This window comes from Malaclemys terrapin, chromosome 7, assembly GCF_027887155.1.
Source record: "Malaclemys terrapin pileata isolate rMalTer1 chromosome 7, rMalTer1.hap1, whole genome shotgun sequence".
Classification (NCBI taxonomy): domain Eukaryota; kingdom Metazoa; phylum Chordata; order Testudines; family Emydidae; genus Malaclemys; species Malaclemys terrapin.
In genome coordinates this window covers 47,208,265-47,227,437 of record NC_071511.1, presented here as the reverse complement: position 1 = coordinate 47,227,437, position 19,173 = coordinate 47,208,265, and the positions used below count along the sequence as shown (strand labels likewise).

General features: G+C 45.3%; 1 protein-coding gene across 3 annotated transcripts in view; it reads left to right on the top strand.

Moving 5' to 3' along the window:
* DCAF1 (DDB1 and CUL4 associated factor 1) overlaps positions 1-19,173 on the top strand; it is a 119,131-nt gene that overhangs the window by 50,697 nt on the left and 49,261 nt on the right. For 2 of the 3 annotated variants that reach the window (XM_054033749.1, XM_054033751.1), the window contains 8 exons: positions 248-457; positions 1,695-1,864; positions 2,840-2,964; positions 4,161-5,421; positions 6,428-6,626; positions 11,318-11,400; positions 14,125-14,209; positions 15,670-15,903. In XM_054033749.1, coding sequence (XP_053889724.1) covers positions 248-457; positions 1,695-1,864; positions 2,840-2,964; positions 4,161-5,421; positions 6,428-6,626; positions 11,318-11,400; positions 14,125-14,209; positions 15,670-15,903 — 2,367 coding nt within the window. Of the gene's footprint in view, positions 1-247; positions 458-1,694; positions 1,865-2,839; positions 2,965-4,160; positions 5,422-6,427; positions 6,627-11,317; positions 11,401-14,124; positions 14,210-15,669; positions 15,904-19,173 lie in introns of those variants that run through there. The other variant, XM_054033752.1, reaches the window with a different exon arrangement.

Below are 19,173 nucleotides of genomic sequence, written 5' to 3'. Positions count from 1 at the left end.
AACTACTCTTTCCGGAGAATGTTGCTATTCACCCAGTTATCTCTATCTCTGCAAAAAGAGGCTTAATAGCTGAAAGAGAACACAAATCTACAGTTTCAGCTGTGATATTTGATATCCATCCTGATAGTGAGGTTAGCTCTATAGGGTAAGTTTTCATACATATGCAGTTGGCAGTTGTAGACATCTTATTCCTGAAGAATGAGCCTAGTGAAAAGATGCTTCCCCTTTCTTGACTTGCTTTGTATAGATCAGCACCTTGGAGATCTTAAATCTGGAAGACCAGGGAGCCCTCCTCAGTGACGACGAGATCTTTGCCAGTCGCCAAACTGGGAAGCACACTTGCATGGCCCTGCGCAGGTACTTTGAAGCTCACCTTGCCATCAAACTTGAACAGGTGAAGCAGTCGCTTCAGCGCACTGAAGGTGGCATTCTGGTCCATCCGCAACCACCGTACAAGGTGAGCAGTCTGTGTGTGACGTTTTCACATTGTCGCAGACATGGAAATGAAATAATGTCTTCTGAAGTCAGTGGAATCCATGCAGGACACACAACAGACTGTTTTGTTTTTTTCCCCAGTGAACTTCATGGCAATAGAAAAATGGCTGTAGCAAAGTTTCAGGGGGTATTTGGCTTTCATTTAATTGGGAGCTGCCACTTCTTTCCCATCAAAGAGTTAAGCTAAGAGTGTCTAATCAGAACTTTTTCATCACATACCTACTTCCTTCTCATGTTTTTCACCTCTGAAAGGGCAAGATCAAGAAAGTTTTTAAAGGTACTGAAGAGAATTTGGGTCACGTGAGATTCTGCTCTGGCAACAGAGGGAACAATCCTCTCTGTGCCCAAGGAGGACAATAGTCTTTAGAAATAAGCTAAGAAATCCTTGTTACCTTTAGTTCCTATTTTTTCCAGTTGATCTTAAATTGTAAATCCATTAACCATTCGTCCTGAGGGAGCAAATTCAATACATTTATGGTTTCTGTTCTGGTGTTTTGCTGTGTTTTTAGATGTGAACTGAAAAGACAACTTCCACTTCTGTGGAGTGACAAAAATTACACTTAGTTTCATTCAGAAAAACAAAGGAATTAAAAATGCAGGAATCTTGTGTTAAAGTCCCTTTTCTTTTATGTTGTAAAACACGTTTATTGAAATGTATGAAAGATGAAGTGACGAAGGTCGAGAAAAAAGCCTATTCAGGTTTTTTTCTATTTTAAATGGTTTTTATGATTGGAATTTAGGGACTGTAACTCCATTTTACTGCAGCTTTTTGAGAGTTTGAATCATATTAGTGTAAAATTCTTACTGAACTCTTTCTAAATTGTGTAGTAGTTACTGTATATTAGCCCCATGAGGCCAGAACTTTTATTTTGATGCTCTTTCTTAGCTTTTCTCAAACTCACTTGTCATTTCTAGGTCTAGTGGGAAACTTGAAGGATATTGTTTTAGTAATTTCTCTAGCATCTATGTAGTGGCAGCTACACTAGATAGTATAGTAAGGGAATAAAGTGCAAAACAACAGCAAGTTAACTACGAGTGAAATTGTATTTATTTTAGCTGCGTGGTGTCTTAATGCCACTAGACTTGGATGTTCATGCAACTGCCAAGGGGAGTGATTTCCTAAGAATATAGGATGTAATCTCTACTAAGCATATAACCTTTGTGATAGCTCTTTAATTCACCCTGCCTCCTCCCTACAGGCCTGTTCCTACACTCATGAGCAGATTGTGGAGATGATGGAGTTTCTAATAGAGTATGGTCCAGCACAGCTCTACTGGGAGCCAGCAGAAGTCTTTCTCAAATTGTCTTGTGTGCAACTCATGCTCCAGCTTATCTCCATAGCATGCAACTGGAAGACATACTATGCCAGGTGAGACAGTAGAAACTATACTATACTACTGCATTTCCCAAACTGTAGGGTGCAACTCTGTAGTGGGGCATTGAATACTTTAAATAAGAAAATTTTCCATTTTTACATTAAACAGAGCCCCAACATCTGATTAAGGGCACACACATACAGTGTCTCATGATCTGCAGGGAGCCTGTGCTATAGTCATGTAGTTAATGTGTATGAAAGAAGGAGTATCATTGACAGCTGAACCACAGTGGAAACATGATGATGTGAATGCCATAAAGGCTCTACAGAGCCAGAATGTTCTAGTTTTCAAGAATTAATGGTAAAATAGAAGCTGAGTAGATTTTAACCAGTCTTAATCCACTGCATTTCCCATCCACCCCTAACTTTGCTTACTTTTCATTGTGTTTGCTTAGTAGCAGAAAGCAATAACCACAGCATTGTTGGAGACTAGAAAACATAATCTTTCATAGTGCAGAGAGAAGGGAGAAACCAACTATTTAGGCTACCCTGCAGAGGGCAAATCTCCATTAGCTGGGTCAAGGAGAGATACTTCTCATCTCTCTGTGTTGACTTTGCTGAATTTGGCCAGGTGTTTTGAAATATGAGCCTATATAGAGGTTATGACTATCTGGCCAGTCAAAAAGTGGGTGTTGGAAGCTGCTGATTTACTGTATTATGCTTAGACTGGTGACCTCAGAGGAAATTCTATTGTGACCAAACTCTAGAGTTGGACAGAACTAATCTAGGAGATGTCACTCCTAAAGGCCTCTCTGCTGTTTTTGACAATAGGCTCGCTACAGCAGCATGCTGCCAGAGCAAAACTACTTTCTGATAAATTCCTGAGACATCTCATCCCCTGGACCTCATCCTACATTGCAGTATCCAACATGTAGCCAAAGAGAGAAGAATCTGCAGGGAGTCCTGTTGAAGTGTTATAAATGTTCTATCCTAGTATTTCTAATTATTTCTTTTGCTGTCCTCTTCCAGGAATGACACAGTACGCTACGCTTTGGATGTTCTGGCTATCCTTACTGTGGTTCCTAAAATCCAGTTGCAGCTGGCAGAGCCTGTAGATGTGTTGGATGAAGCAGGATCTACTGTCTCCACTGTGGGTAAGCTGAGCTTGGCCTTTAGGGTTTAAGTACTTTAACAATCATAGAATATTAGGGTTGGAAGAGACCTCAGGAGGTCATCTAGTCCAATCCCCTGTTCAAAGCAGGACCAGCATATCTTTAGTTAAATGGTATTTAGGTGACTTGTTTCATGCCCCCCCCAGTAAGATAGAGGGCTACAGCACTTGGTTCATAGTCACAGCCAGTGATGCAAATAAATGAAAGGAGATTGTGATATAGTACTTAAATTGTAAACTCCTGGAGGACACAGCCTTTGTCTCCTCCTTGTTCTGAAGAACCCAGAGCACATTGTCAGTGCTCAACAAATAATACTGGCAAATCCACATTTCCAATGGGAGAGTGAGGGTCACTCAGCTTCCCGGACTCTTAGTGTCCTCATGGGATATGGCATTGGGAGTGGGTAGGAGGGGAGTACTGACTGTTAAATAATTAAACAGCTGATGAGTGTGCCCCTTTTTGATTCAGTCTCTTGGGTCAGTCATGCCACACACTCACAGCTTGCAAATGAATCAACTGGCTGATTTCTGGGTTCTAAATGTTAGCAGGAAGGGGCCTGGCATGTTATAGAAGTGGGGCTGGGGAGGAGACACTTGGTATAGCTGTGAGAGAGAATCTCTCGTGTGAGCACTTTCTCTGGGCAGCACACTGGTCCTTCCTGGAATGAAGGTTGGGTTTGAAGAACAATTAAAGTAATAGATGCTTTTTGACCAAAAAGCAATCAGTTCCAACCTTTTTTCTTTGAGTCACCCTGGAGGGTGTGATGTATATTGTCCTTTATTTAAATAAAAAGTTACCCTCTCCTACACTTTTGCTTTGTTACGTACATAATAGCTGCTTTCTGTGATGTCAGTCCCCATGTCATAGCTGCAGTCTGGTGAGGTGCTTGACCTAAAGCGAACATGGACCATGCCTGATCACTTTCTGTGAGAGACCATATTTGACCCACCACCGAGTATTGCTGTGGTGTGATTCACGGAGCATATCAGTGGGTGGTACTAGTGGAGGGGATTATTTAGCCTGGGGAGATAGAGGAACAGCTGTGGTGGTCAGAGAGAATGTGGTGACTGCAGAGGTCCCCAGATGAAGAGCTGAGCAATGTCTCGTACTCTGATTTGTAGAACAATGTGTAATGCTTAACTAGGCTAGCATGGTAACAGAAGTATTTCTCTCATTAGGTATCAGCATCATCCTGGGAGTTGCTGAGGGTGAATTTTTCATCCATGATGCAGAGATCCAGAAATCAGCCCTTCAGATCATCATCAACTGTGTGTGTGGCCCAGATAATCGGATCTCCAGTATCGGCAAATTCATCTCGGGAACACCCCGACGAAAGCTCCCCCAGGCACCCAAAAGCAGTGAACACACACTGGCCAAGATGTGGAATGTGGTGCAGTCCAACAATGGCATCAAAGTGCTGCTGTCACTGCTGTCTATAAAGATGCCAATTACAGATGCAGATCAGATCCGAGCGTTAGCCTGCAAGGCCTTGGTGGGGTTGTCCCGTAGCAGTACTGTCCGGCAGATCATCAGCAAGCTTCCCCTCTTCAGCAGCTGTCAGATCCAGCAACTGATGAAGGAGCCTGTGCTCCAGGACAAGCGCAGTGACCATGTCAAGTTCTGCAAGTATGCTGCTGAGCTGATAGAGCGTGTCTCGGGGAAGCCATTGCTGATTGGCACAGATGTCTCCTTGGCTCGGTTGCAGAAAGCAGATGTGGTGGCCCAGTCAAGGATCTCGTTTCCTGAAAAGGAGTTGCTGCTTTTGATTCGGAACCATCTCATCTCTAAGGGGCTAGGAGAAACTGCTACTGTCCTCACTAAAGAGGCAGATCTACCCATGACTGCGGCATCTCACTCCTCTGCCTTCACCCCTGTTGCAGCCGCTGCCTCCCCTGTGGCTCTGCCTCGCACACCTCGTATAGCTAATGGTATCTCAGCCCGACTGAGTAGCCATGCTTCTGTAGGTTCTACTGCCACTTCTGTCCATGCTCAACCAAGGCCTTCTGTATCCCAGGGTCCACTTGCCCTTCCAGGTCCTTCTTATGCCAGCAACTCCCCTTTGATTGGCAGGATTAGCTTCATCAGAGAGAGGCCACCACCCTGCAATGGCAGGAAAATCAGAGTGCTGAGACAAAAATCGGACCACGGCGCCTACAGCCAGAGCCCAGCCATCAAAAAGCAGCTGGACAGACACCTCCCTTCCCCACCCACGCTGGACAGTATAATTACAGAGTACCTTAGGGAGCAGCATGCCCGCTGCAAGAACCCTGTTGCCACCTGCCCCCCTTTCTCTCTCTTTACTCCCCACCAGTGCCCTGAGCCAAAACAGAGGCGCCAGGCGCCAACTAACTTTACCTCGCGGCTGACCCGTAGGGCGGCCTTTCCGAAGTATGGAGGGGTGGACGGTGGATGCTTTGATAGACACCTTATATTCAGCAGGTAAGGAAGAAAGGAATGTTTCTCAAATCCTCTTTGGGTGGTGTCTGTGCCAAAAGGTCTTACCTGCTACAAAGGTGGATGCAGGTCCCAGAATCCTCATTCCTTGGACAGATAAAAACATTTCTCTTCTACGGTGACAATTGGGAGAACTTTTCAAATCCAATTTAAGAAACTATTCTGTTTCTCTTTGATATTTATTAGCACTTAATATAGCCCCTTCAAGCTTCAGAGTATTGTAAAGACACTAATGAAGCCTCATGACCCTACCCCGGGAGGTAAGTATTGTAATCCCCACTTTACAGGTGAGGCAATTGAGGCAGAAAGGCTGAGCTACTGAAGGCATGAGGTTATCTGTCCGATCCAGCGCTTTTGGCAAATTAATGAATACAGGATCTCTATTTTGTTCTTGCAGCCTACCCCCATCTCCTCTTCTTCACAGCCACCAGTAGTGCTGTCCTACTCTACACAGAAGTCTGTGACTTCTTCAGATGTGGAATAAATGGGAGGAGCTGATAAGTCTGTAAAATGATCATATGTTGATGCAAATGTTTTTTGGTGGTGATAAAACCACACTACCACCTAAAAAAAAAAAAATTATGATCCTGAGACACCTGATGTACCCTCTCTCCTTGTTTTGCTTGTTCTATGCTTCTTTCATGAGGTCTTAGCCACTTGGCCAGGTTTTCCCATGTGACCATGCCACAGATTTTCCACCAGTCCAACTTGGAAGGTATTAAATCCAGATTTTACATCTGGTAGGATGTTATGACTCAAGGATTTCATCTTGCACGGCACAAATCCTAATGTTACAAGCCACAGTGTCAGCTGTTTTCTTTCTACTCCACTGGTGTCATTCTCTCTAATCTTCCCCTAAAAAGAAAGCTGAAGTAATAACTGTAGCTACCTGAGCTTTCAAGCACAGGTTTTAAGATCGTCCCACCCTTGTTTATTGTTGCTTTTCTTTCCTCCCTTTTGGGTCACTTTTCTACATTCTTTCCTTCCCCAGGTTTCGTCCAATTTCTGTGTTCCGGGAAGCAAATGAGGATGAAAGTGGCTTTACCTGCTGTGCATTCTCTGCACGGGAGCGATTCCTAATGCTGGGCACTTGCACTGGGCAGCTGAAGCTCTACAATGTTTTCAGTGGGCAGGAGGAGGCCAGTTACAACTGCCATAACTCTGCCATCACGCACCTTGAGCCATCCAGGGTAAGGAGTCAAAGACCTCATCTAAACATTGAGTTCCTGTGGTTTAAACCTTGTCCTGTTTTTGCTCCATATGGATTACATGGAACCAAAGCACATCTACTGGCTAGTTTGCAGCATAGCTGTGACGAACTGGGACTGTTCTTGCTGGGGTGTGTGAATGCTGACAGGCGAGTGTGACTAGGATGGTCTGCATCGGGGGATGGGAGTCTGCCCGAGGGAACATACCTGAGCTTGTAACATGAGAACCCAGGAAGGGGTTGGAGGCCAGGTGACTCCGGGGCCCGGGAAACTGAACAAAGGCTGTGGGAGGGGTCGCTGAAGGAGAGGGCTGGAAGCAGGCTGGAGAGATGGCTGGGAGGCAGAGATGGCTCTGACCCCCCAAAGGGGGGTGGGCTGGGATGCCCTGGGACCCCAAGCTGGACCTAACTGAGGGGGGCCCTGTTGTCTGTGCCTGCAAGACCTGTCTTGGACTGTATTCCTGTCATCCAAATAAACCTTCTGCTTTACTGGCTGGCTGAGAGTCATGGTGAATCGCAGGAAGCCGGGGGTGCAGGGCCCTGAGTCCCCCAATACTCCGTGACAACTGGTGGCAGCGGCGGGATCTACTGCACCCCGTGGACGGCGCTTCCTGCAGTAAGTGACTGGGGAGCAGTAAAACGAAGGGGGATTGACGGGAACCAGGCGTGCTGAAGAGTGAGAGAGAGACGGTTATTACCCCTGGGAGTGTGTGACCAGCGAGAAGGACTTTTGCAGTAACAGGGTCCCCCGGGGGGATCGCAGCGAGTGATCCCAGGGGCGGAGGAGTCTGCAGCTCGACCCTGGCAGAGAGGTGGTGACCTCGAGAAGGGCTGGCACACTAGGGGACCCCCTGGGAACTGTGGGGAGCTGTGAGCACACAGGCTGGTGAGTGGCCAGCAGGAAGATGTATGCCAAGCGGCTTAAGAGCGACCTGGTGGAGCTGTGCAAGCAGAGGGGGCTGTGCATTGGGAGGCTCACCAAAGAACAGCTCATTGCCCGGCTGGAGGCGGAAGATCGCGCGAATGAACTGATCCCTGTGTCTCAGGGAAGCAGCCTGGCAAATGCAGCGCAGGCACCAGTGTCTGTCCCAGCTGGGAGTGGTCAGCCGGCTGCTGAGGGCTTCCCGAGACCCCTCCTTCCTATGCCTAGGGGAAGGGTGGGGAGGAGCCCAGCAAATACCGAAGGCGCCGTGGCCCCCCCGGCCAGCAGGGGACCCTCCCGGCGAAGCTCGCCGGCCAGCAGAGGATCCTCCCGGCGACGTTCGGCATCCGTTGAGCGGAATTGGCTGGAATGGGAGAAAGAGCTAAAACTGAGAGAGCTGGAGGATCGTGAACAACAGAGACAGCATGAACGGGAGGAGAATGAGAGACCAAGACAGGAGAATGAGAGACAGCATCAGCGTGAAGAGAGACAGCGTCAGCATGAACTGGAACTGGCGAGATTGAAAGGCAGCGAACCCCCGGCTGCGGTGAGTGAGGGGGGACCCAGGACTGCACGGAGCTTTGATAAGTGCATCCTGGCCCCACGCAAGGAGGGGGAGGACATGGATGACTTCCTGGAGGCCTTTGAGACGGCCTGCGAGCTGCACCGGGTTGATCCCGTGGACAGACTCCGGGTCCTTACCCCCTTACTGGACCCCAAAGCCGTGGCATTGTACCGCCAACTGGGAGAGGCAGAGAAAGGGGACTACGAACTATTCAAAAAGGCCCTGCTACGGGAGTTTGGGCTGACTCCTGAGATGTACCGGGAAAGGTTCCGGAGTCAGGATAAAACCCCTGAGATCTCATATCTGCAACTAGCCGTCCGCATGGAAGGATACGCCAGTAAGTGGGCTGATGGGGCCCAGACGAAGGAGGACCTGATTAAACTGCTGGTACTGGAGCAACTGTACGAGCGGTGCCCATCCGACCTGAGGCTGTGGTTGGTGGACAGAAAGCCAGAGAACCCGCGACACGCAGGGCAGCTGGCCGATGAGTTTGTAAAGAGACGGTCAGGAGATAAAAGGGAGGAGTCCCAAAGGAACAATCCCACCACAACGCAGAGAGAGAGTCACCATGGGACCCCCCCGTGGGGAAATACAGAAAAAACCCATCAGAGAGGAGCATCCGGCATCAGGACCATCCGACCCACTCAAGGGGACCCATGGGACATGGGCTGCTACCACTGTGGCCAAAAGGGCCACATACGGGCCCAGTGCCCCAGGCTCAGGGACAGACTGAGCAGGCCGAACCCACAGAGGGTTGACTGGGTAGAGACCCAGCCCGGCGAGAGGCAGCATTCCCAGGGAAGGGGGGCTGGCAGAGTACCACCTGCTAAGGAGGGAGGAGAGCTCCAGGCCAGCTCCTCTAGGGGGCTGGATGCTCCAGACTCAGGGTTCTTGGTTTATACGGTGGGCGCGGGGCTGTCCCTCCGGAGAGAGTACCTTGTTCCCCTGGAGGTGGATGGGAGGAAGGTCAATGGATACTGGGATACGGGTGCAGAGGTGATGCTGGCCCGGCCCGAGGTGGTGGCCCCAGATCAGGTGGTGCCCAACACCTACCTGACCCTGACGGGGGTGGGCGGAACACCAGTCAAAGTACCCGTGGCAAGGGTACACCTGAAGTGGGGGGCCAAGGAGGGCCCCAAGGATGTGGGGGTACACCCGTATTTGCCCACTGAGGTATTGATGGGGGGGGACCTGGAGAACTGGCCAAGCAACCCCCAAAAGGCACTGGTTGTGACCCGCAGTCAGAGCCGGCGAGGGGCACTGCGCCCTGGCCTTGGGGGGGGTGCCTTGCCTGAGGCGCAGGACCCTAACCTGGTGGGAAGGGAACGCCCAGGGACACGGCTCAGGGAGGCTGCAGCTTCAGACCCAGCGGGCGAGAAAGAGCAGGTGGCCATCCCTGTCCCAGCTGCTGAGTTCCAGGTCGAGTTACAGAGAGATCCCTCCTTGCGGAAGATAAGGGACCTGGCCGACCTCAATGCGGTACAGACCATGGGACGAGGTGGCCAGAAAAGGTTCCTGTGGGAGAAGGGGTTCCTGTACCGAGAATGGGCTCCCCCAGGGAAAATGGAGTCGGGGGATCAGGAGGCAGCTGGTGGTACCCCAGAAGTATCGCCGCCAGCTGCTGTGCCGGGCCCATGACATTCCCCTCTCAGGGCACCAGGGAACCTGGCGTACCCAGCAGAGGCTGCTAGGGAGCTTTTACTGGCCTGGGGTCTTTGTTACTGTCCGACAGTACTGCGGATCCTGTGACCCCGGTCAGAGGGGGAGGAAGGCCTGGGACAAGGGGAAAACAGCTTTAGGACCCTTGCCCAGCATAAAGGATCCTTTCCGGAGGGTGGCCAAGGTTAAAAGGGTGGCTCTAAACCAAGAGAGCCCAAAGCACAGACCTCCAGACTGGAGCGCTGGGAGAAGACCACAGCCCAGTTGGAACCCCAGAGGTATGGGGGTGGGGAAAGGGCACAGGCCGCATAAACCTTCCCACATGCGAACTGCGAGTGCCATCAAGCACCCCCGACCTAAGGGGGGGCGTGAAACTGGAGGGGCCTGGTGTAATTCCCACCAAGGAACTGGAGGGATGCGGGGGCATCCATGGGAACGGGGGTAGGTTCGAACTTCCCCAGGTCACTGGCTAAAGTGACCCCGCTCAGTTCGGTCTCGAAGGGGGGAGAGATGTGACAAACTGGGACTGTTCTTGCTGGGGTGTGTGAATGCTGACAGGCGAGTGTGACTAGGATGGTCTGCATCGGGGGATGGGAGTCTGCCCGAGGGAACATACCTGAGCTTGTAACATGAGAACCCAGGAAGGGGTTGGAGGCCAGGTGACTCCGGGGCCCGGGAAACTGAACAAAGGCTGTGGGAGGGGTCGCTGAAGGAGAGGGCTGGAAGCAGGCTGGAGAGATGGCTGGGAGGCAGAGATGGCTCTGACCCCCCAAAGGGGGGTGGGCTGGGATGCCCTGGGACCCCAAGCTGGACCTAACTGAGGGGGGCCCTGTTGTCTGTGCCTGCAAGACCTGTCTTGGACTGTATTCCTGTCATCCAAATAAACCTTCTGCTTTACTGGCTGGCTGAGAGTCATGGTGAATCGCAGGAAGCCGGGGGTGCAGGGCCCTGAGTCCCCCGATACTCCGTGACTGCAGCATAGCCTACAAAAATACTAGCAGAATAACAGTGGAACAGTTTTTGCTCTCCTCCCTTAGAATTATATAAATCCTTCCTTTTACCTAACGGCACAAGAGGGATGCAATAGCTTTGTGTCTGCATAGATAACCTGTGTTTGTAAGGCTGACGAAGAGGGGTATTGAAGTGGCTTTGCATATGTATAGGAGAAATACAAATGGCTGTAACAAAGAACTCTCCTTTTGAAACCTGATGTGCAAGAATCTAGGAAGAAATAAAAAAAAAAAAGAGTTCTCCTCTCCACTCACAGGGCATTGGAGCTTAGGCAAGGATTACCCCCTTCTCATCTACTGCCATCATAATGTATAGCTCCTTTAGATGGCCATAACATTGTTGAGGAATATTGTACAGTGGTATAATTTACCACCTGATCACCTTTCCTGAGTAGTGCAGTGAGAAAGGGTCCTTTGAGCATTCCTAAACCCCTATTGTACATGTGAGAAAATACAGTTGTGTACCAATAACTCCACTTTGTATTGCTCTGCTGTTTTCTCACACCATTGAACTACAGGATGGATCTTTACTGCTAACATCTGCTACGTGGAGCCAACCATTGTCTGCGCTGTGGGGGATGAAATCTGTCTTTGACATGAAGTAGGTACTCTTTGATAGTCTGAAATGCACAAAGTTAAAGAAGAACCTTTAAATGTACCCCAAAACCCTTGGAATGGCGAACTGCAAAAATGTATTCAAGTACTTGGCAGTTGAGAGCTGCTATATGCTAGGAAACCTATTCCAACTGTCAAACAATTAAAAACATTAATTGCAATTAATCACAAGATTTAAAAAAATCATGATTAATCACACCGTTAATAATAGAATACCATTTATTTAAATATTTTTGGATGTTTTCTATATTTGCAAATATATTGATTTCAGTAACACAGAATACAAAGTATACAGTGCTCATTTTATATTTCTATTACAAATATTTGTACTGTAAAAAAGATAAAAGAAATAGTACTTTTCAATTCACCTCATACAAGTACTGTAGTGCAGTCTCTTTATCATGAAAGTGCAACTTACAAATGTAGAATTTTTTTTACATAAACGCACTCAAAAACAAAACAATGTAAAACTTTAGAGCCTACAAGTCCACTCAGTCCTACTTCTTGTTCAGCCAATCACTAAGACAAACAAGTTTGTTTCTTTGTGTTTTGTCAAATCTGTAGTTAGTGTTCTTAAATCAAACAAAATGTGCTGGGTTGTCATCTGAGACTGCCATAACATGAAATATATGGCAGACTGTGGGTAAAACCACAGAGTAGGAGACATACAATTCTCCCCCAAGGAGTTCAGTCACAAATTTAATTTAGTGCATTATTTTTTTAATGAGCATCATCTAAATGGAAGTGTGTCCTCTGAAATGGTGGCTGAAGCATGAAGGGGCATATGCGTGTTTAGCATATCTAGCATGTAAACACCTTGCAACACCAGCAACAAAAGTGCCATGCGAACAACTGTTTTCGCTTTCAGGTGACATTGTAAATAAGAAGCAGGTAGCATTATCTCTCATAAATGTACTGTTCTTTTGTTTATCCTTTTTACAGTGCAAATATTTGTAATAAAAAAAAATAAAGTGAGCACAGTATACTTTGTATTCTGTGTTGTAATTGCAATCAGTATATTTTGAAAATGTAGAAAAAAATCTAAAAATATTTATAAGAAATTTAAATTAGTATTCTATTATTGTTAAACAGTGCAATTAAAACTGCGATGAATTGTGATTAATTTTTTAAATCGAATTAATTTGTTTTAAGTTAATCGCTTGAGTTAACTGCGATTAATTGACAGCCCTAATTCCAACCAAAGGTGTGAGTTTGGGGCAGTGGGGAAAAATTCCACCAGACGCTATATACTCTGAGACATTAACAAGTTTTTCTTATAAAACGAGAAAATATTTAGAGCACGATATGTACATTTACACTAAATCTGGGTCTCTTAAGAGAGCCTTTTGTACTCAAAGGCCAAATTAAGGAACATTTCAGCTCCTGGTTTCTTAGTAGAGTCGTTGATGTGCATCCTGAAAGCAAGCTTCTGAATACTGCTTCAGTTTTAGGGATAAGGGAAAGGAATCTTACCTATCCTAGAGGTTTTATAGAAGACAGATCACACAGTATTGACTAGTTTAAAATGATCAAACAAAATTAGAACAATTAAAAGTTATCAGGAAACCAGTTAAATGAAATAACTTCAAAGGGGAAAAAATGGGTAGTGTTATATTGTGTAAAAGGATAGTGCAACATAACTATGACCAGAACATTCAAATTGTTAGTGTTTGAATAAAAAAGTCTGGCTCTGTTCCTATGTTGTTGTGTCTGCATCACTTCATTGGATGCAGATAGAGTTTTGTAGGGCTATTTGCCTGGAGGATATTTACTTGAGACAGATGAATGAAATTGTGATATTGATAAAAAGCAAATAAGTAGCATTTTTTTTTGTTTTTTGCTTCATTGGTAAATTATCATGACAATCTTTTAAGGCTGGCTACTGAAAAAGTGTAGCACAGTAATTTGCATGGTAAATTTTGCGGTGCAGATGGCTACTGGGGCGAGGGATAGCTCAGTGGTTTGAGCATTGGCCTGTTAAACCCAGGGTTGTGAGTTCAATCCTTGAGGGGCCCATTTAGGGAACTGGGGTAAAAATCTGTCTGGGGATTGGTCCTTCTTTGAACAGGGGGTTGGACTAGATGACCTTCTGGTGTCCCTTCCAACCCTGATATTCTATGAACTGCAAACATGGCAAAGTTAAATTAATTTCAATATTAACCATTCTTTAGTCTCTTTAGAAAATAGAAGGGAGAGATTCCCCTCTCTCAAAGGTTTAACCATTGCCTACTAGACTGTGGGCAATAGCAAAAACTTTTTAATGTGACCATGTTTAAATTAACTGGAAGGCATGTTATGGACAGGAAATTTTATGCACTCAAATCTATGCATGTGGGAATTTTAGATGTTTCCCCTAGCCTTCTTTAGCAAATATAATGTCACCTCATCTTCTTGAGCAGCTGCAGTTAATGTTCTAAGGTGACTTTTGATCACAAATTGCCTTGCTGCTGGTGTGTTTCACAGCTGTACTGTTTGTGACTGTGGATAGGAAATACTCTTCTGACAAATGGACAACTCTCAGCTGGTGTGTGCATTTTAGCACTGCCATTTGCTATGGTCAGTGGAGCAGAGAATGCTCTTTTAGGTTTTATTTCTTGTGTGTTAAAAATTGTAACCTCTGCCAGAAGTATTTCCACAGTGTGTGTCTGATTCAGAATGGACAGTCTGAATCTGCTGCTCATTGACCTCATCACTGATTGTTTTTGTGCAGGCATTCCTTCCCAGATGATCACTATGTGGAGTTCAGCAAGCACTCTCAGGATAGGGTCATTGGCACGAAAGGGGACATTGCCCATGTAAGTACCAGTGGAAATTGATTCTTTGACAAAGTTATTCCCCTATCCGTACCATCTATTAACTGATGTGGGTTCGGTGGAGATGTATGTAACTGGCAAATTAAAGGCTTTACAGGAACAGCTTCAAAAGTGTAGATTAGCTTATTCACTGCATTTAAAAGCATTGGGTTAACCTGAAAATTGAGTGAGCCTCTAATGCTGAATGGTATGCCACCTGCCTTTAGACATATGGTGCCTCTAATTGTAATGGGCATATCTAGTATCTGGCCTGATGAGCCATTCATTTGAGAGATGTTCTGCAGGGAATTGTACTGGAACACATGCAGCTGTGAAGAAGTTATGGCAGCTTTTTATAAATGAAAGGTTTTGCCGTAAAGAGTACTTCACCAGCAGTTGAGGGAAACGGGATATTGGAAGTTTTCCAGCAGGAATGCACAGAATGAGCTTGCTTTACAGTGACAAATAAGTTGGTTTAAATTATCTGTGTATTCTGCATAATACTCTTTCAACATTTTGCACATATCAGGCCATGAAAATCCTGCAATCTGAAGGGTTCCTCTCCTCTTTTAAAGGTCCCAGTTCTAGACTGAATTCATTACAGGGATTATCTCACCTGAAGAAACATTGACAAAAAACGTCACAAAGCATACTTATTCAGATTGTTCATCGTTTTCCTTGCCACTCCTGCTAATTTTCATGTATATTTTTGTTTAAACAAATGAGTTATCCATCCTTGTCCAGCTCTTCCAGTGTTTTGGCACTCCAGGGAAATCAAATCTGAGTTTGCAATGTGATCACCTGGCAACAAATTGATATCCAAAAACCACAGGCTTATGGCTTCATTGCAGGGGTCAGAAGGAAACGAGGCTGTGAGAAATACCTCTGAGAAAATAGTCACAGGCACAAAAAGTATGAAGGTTTTGTCTTTGGTTGTGAAAATCCTTCTCAGGGAAATAAGGGCACAGTTTAGTGAGACCATGTAGTGTAATTGCCAGTAACTTGAACTCCTTCTCTGCTATATTTCAGGGTTTTCTTCACTGTGTGCTAATGGACTCTTTCTTTGCTTGTAGCCTGTAAATATCACTTCCTTTAAAGTTAGTTTAAATATTTCTGTAGCAGACTGGCTAAATGCTGCCTTTGTCTAAAACTTCGCAACCTATTTTTCAAAACTGGGTTAGTTTTCTAGTACCAATCTCAAGCTTCTTAAACATGTTAGAGAGCCCCAGATGAGCTAAGCATTATCCGAATATATGGGGAAATGCAGATTCTGGCCTGGAGAACTGTCTGAATGTTTGATGCCTTGGAAGGGAGATTGGCAAGCTCTCATTTGTGATGCATAAGGAAAGCTAGGGTGAGAGGGATCACCAAAAACATTCTGGAAGGGATGGTACATAGTGTTCTTGGGCACTGATAGAACTACAAATCTTAACTAATCTTTCTCTTTCTTTTTAATCTAAAAGATCTATGATATTCAGACTGGCAACAAGCTATTGACTCTGTTTAACCCAGATCTTGCCAACAACTACAAGAAGAACTGCGCCACCTTTAACCCCACAGATGACCTTGTCCTAAATGATGGGGTGCTCTGGGATGTCCGTTCTGCACAGGCCATCCACAAGTTTGACAAATTCAACATGACTATCAGTGGAGTTTTTCATCCGAATGGGCTAGAGGTCATAGTCAACACAGAGATTGTATCCTTTTACCTCAGTTGTAACACTAATGCACTGGAAACATAAAACCTTGGACTGACAAACAGGTGGTCTGATTGCAGCAGCCTGTATAACTGTCCAGCTGCATCATGTGATAAGCAGAAATAGAATTTCACAGGCTGTGGTAGTAACTGAAGCTTTAATACATGAATTTAATACATAACAGGGTGAACATAGGAATTATGCAGGTTAGATCAATAGTCCATCTAAACCAGGTGCTCTCAAATTTTTTGGGATGAGGACCCATTTACAAATTTTTAGGGCTTGTCGCAACCCAGTAAGTAGTCTGGGGGTGGAGGCTCTGGGATGGTTTTGGTTGGATCCCGCCTTTTGGGGGGCTTGGGTCCTGCCCAGCACTCACCCCACAGTGGCTGCTCCTGCATCTCCTGTGTTGTGGGGCTGGCTGGGCTTGGCTGTCCGCTCTGGGTGTTGCAACCTCCAGGGCTGAAATGCTGCTCAGGTTTGGCCCCACCCCCCCGACTGGACCAAATTTGTGTGAGTGGAGTTGTGACCTGGGTCATGGGGTTGCAGTGCCATTCACTCAAATGGCCTACCCGGACTCCTGTCGTCATGACAGCTGGGCTAAACCTGCGTGGCATTGGGACCCCAGAGGCTGCAGTGCCTGGAGCAGGGAAACGAGCCCAGCCCACCCCATGGGACAGGAGTCACAGGAGTTGCCACTCCACCTTTTGAAACATTCTGGTAACCCAATTTTGGTTGAAAACCCCTGATCTTAACTCAGTGCCTAATGCTTCAGAAGATGATGTACCCTCTCCTCCTCCTCCCTCCCCCCTCCCCCCCCCGCAGTGGACACTTATGGGCTAGCCTATCCATAGGTGAAACTTTTAGCTTCGGGGACATTCATTACCTTTGGATAACTGGACATTTGGATAAAGGTAAATGATGATTTTAGCTGCAGTTTCACACAATGACAGTCTACATTGGGAGTCAAAGTTCTATACCCAGCTAAAGTGGTAATGATCGATATTTTCACTCAGTGCTCTCCCTTAGTCCTGCATCCTTGTTTCTGATCTGACACTTAAAACCTCATCACCACATCATTTTGTTTGCCTTTTTCGAGCTTTTGTTTGTTTGTTTTACTGTATTTTGTGTCTAAATAAAAAGTTCTGTCATTTAACATGTGACCTACAAGCTTCACTCCTCTTGCAATAATTCATTGGCATAGTGGTGGCTAATAGAGAGTTTTTGTCTGTACTATTATTTACTAGGGCTATCGATTAATAGCAGTTAACTCACGCAATTAACTCATAATTTAATCGCGATTTAAAATAATTAATCGCACTGTTGTACAATAGAATACCAATTGAAATTTATTACTTATTTTTGGATGTTTTTCTACATTTTCAAGTATATTGATTTCTATTACAGCACGGAATACAAAGTGTACAGTTCTCACTTTGTATTATTGTTTTGATTACAAATATTTGTACTGTAAAAATGATAAACAAAAGAAATAGTATTCTTCAAGTCACCTCATACAAGTACTGTAGTGCAATCTCGTTATCATGAAAGTGTAACTTACAAATGTAGATTATTTTTGTTACATAACTGCTCTCAAAAACAAAACAATGTAAAATTTTAGAGCCTAGAAGTCCACTTAGTCCTACTTCTTGTTCAGCCAATCGCAAAGACAAACAAGTTTGTTTACATTTACAGGAGAACTGCTGCCGGCTTCTTATTTAAAATGTCACCTGAAAGTGAGAACAGGAGTTCGCATGGCACTTCTGTAGCCAACGTTGCAAGGTATTTACATCCCAGATATGCTTAACATACGTATACCCTTCATGCTGCGGCCACCATTCCAGAGGACATGCTTCCATGCTGGTGATGTTCGTTAAAAAAAAAAAATGCATTAATTAAATTTTTGACTGAACTCCTTGGGGAAGAATTGTGTGTCTCCTGGTCTGTTTTACCTGCATTCTGCCCTATATTTCATGTTATAGCAGTCTTAGATGATGACCCGGCACATATTTAAGAACACTGTCACAACAGATTTGACAAAACGTAAAGAAGGTCCCAATGTGAGATTTCTAAAAGTAGCTACAACACTCGACCCAAGGTTTAAGAATCTGAAATGCCATCCAAAATCTGAGAGGGACGAGGTGTGCAGCATGCTTTCGGAAGTCTTAAAAGAGCAACACTCAGATGTGGAAACTACAGAACCCAAACCACAAAAAAAAAAAAAAAAAATCTTCTGCTGGTGCCATCTGACTCAGATGATGAAAATGAACATGTGTTGGTCTGTTCTGCTTTGGATTGTTATCAAGCAGAACCAGTCACCAGCATGTCCTCTGGAATGGTGGTTGAAGGGACATATTACTCTTTAGCACATCTGGCACATAAATGTTCTGTGCCGCCAGCTACAACAGTGCCATGTGAACGCCTGTTCTCACTTTCAGGTGACATTGTAAACAAGAAGCAGGCAGCATTGTCTCCTGCAAATTGTAACCAAACTTATTTGTCTGAGTGATTGGCTGAAGTTGGACTGAGTGGACTTGTAGGCTCTAAAATTATTCATTGTTTTATTTTTGAATGCCGTTTGTACGTAATTCTACATTTGTAAGTTCAATTTTCATAATAAAGACATTGCACTACAGTACTTGTATTAGGTGAATGAAAAATATTTTGTTTTTTACAGTGCAAATATTTGTAATAAAAAATAAATATAAAGTGAGCACTGTACACTCTGTATTCTGTTGTAATTGAAATCAATATATTTGAAAATATAGAAAACATCCAAAAATATTTAAATAAATGGTACTCTAGTATTGTTTAACAGCACATTCTTGAATGTGCTTCTGACTACAAATCTGGATTTGCTCGTGTATGGTGATCTGAACATTTGAGATTTCCAGGAGCGGGAGTTTCTTGAGGTTTGGGTATTTTTCTGTGTCCAGATAACATGTCCAGGATGACCAACATGTCCATTGGTTTTGGTGTTCTTGAATTCAGTCTTCAGCATGTCAGAGGTCTGCAGCTCGACTAGTTCTAGCTGCAGGGCCCCCTCATCTGTTACAGGGAGGATCACGTGGATGTGAGATAAGAAGTCATGCTCAGGTGGTATGGAGAAAAGATCATGTACAGAACCAATTACATCCTTTGGCATGAAAGAAATCTCCAAATTGGGTGCTGAAATTGTCCTGTCGCTGTTAAAGGCAGCTTGTCATGAGAGGATTGATCACATCATCTGTCTCCAGTGCTGATCAATGGTTGTTGAATTGAATAAAGTAT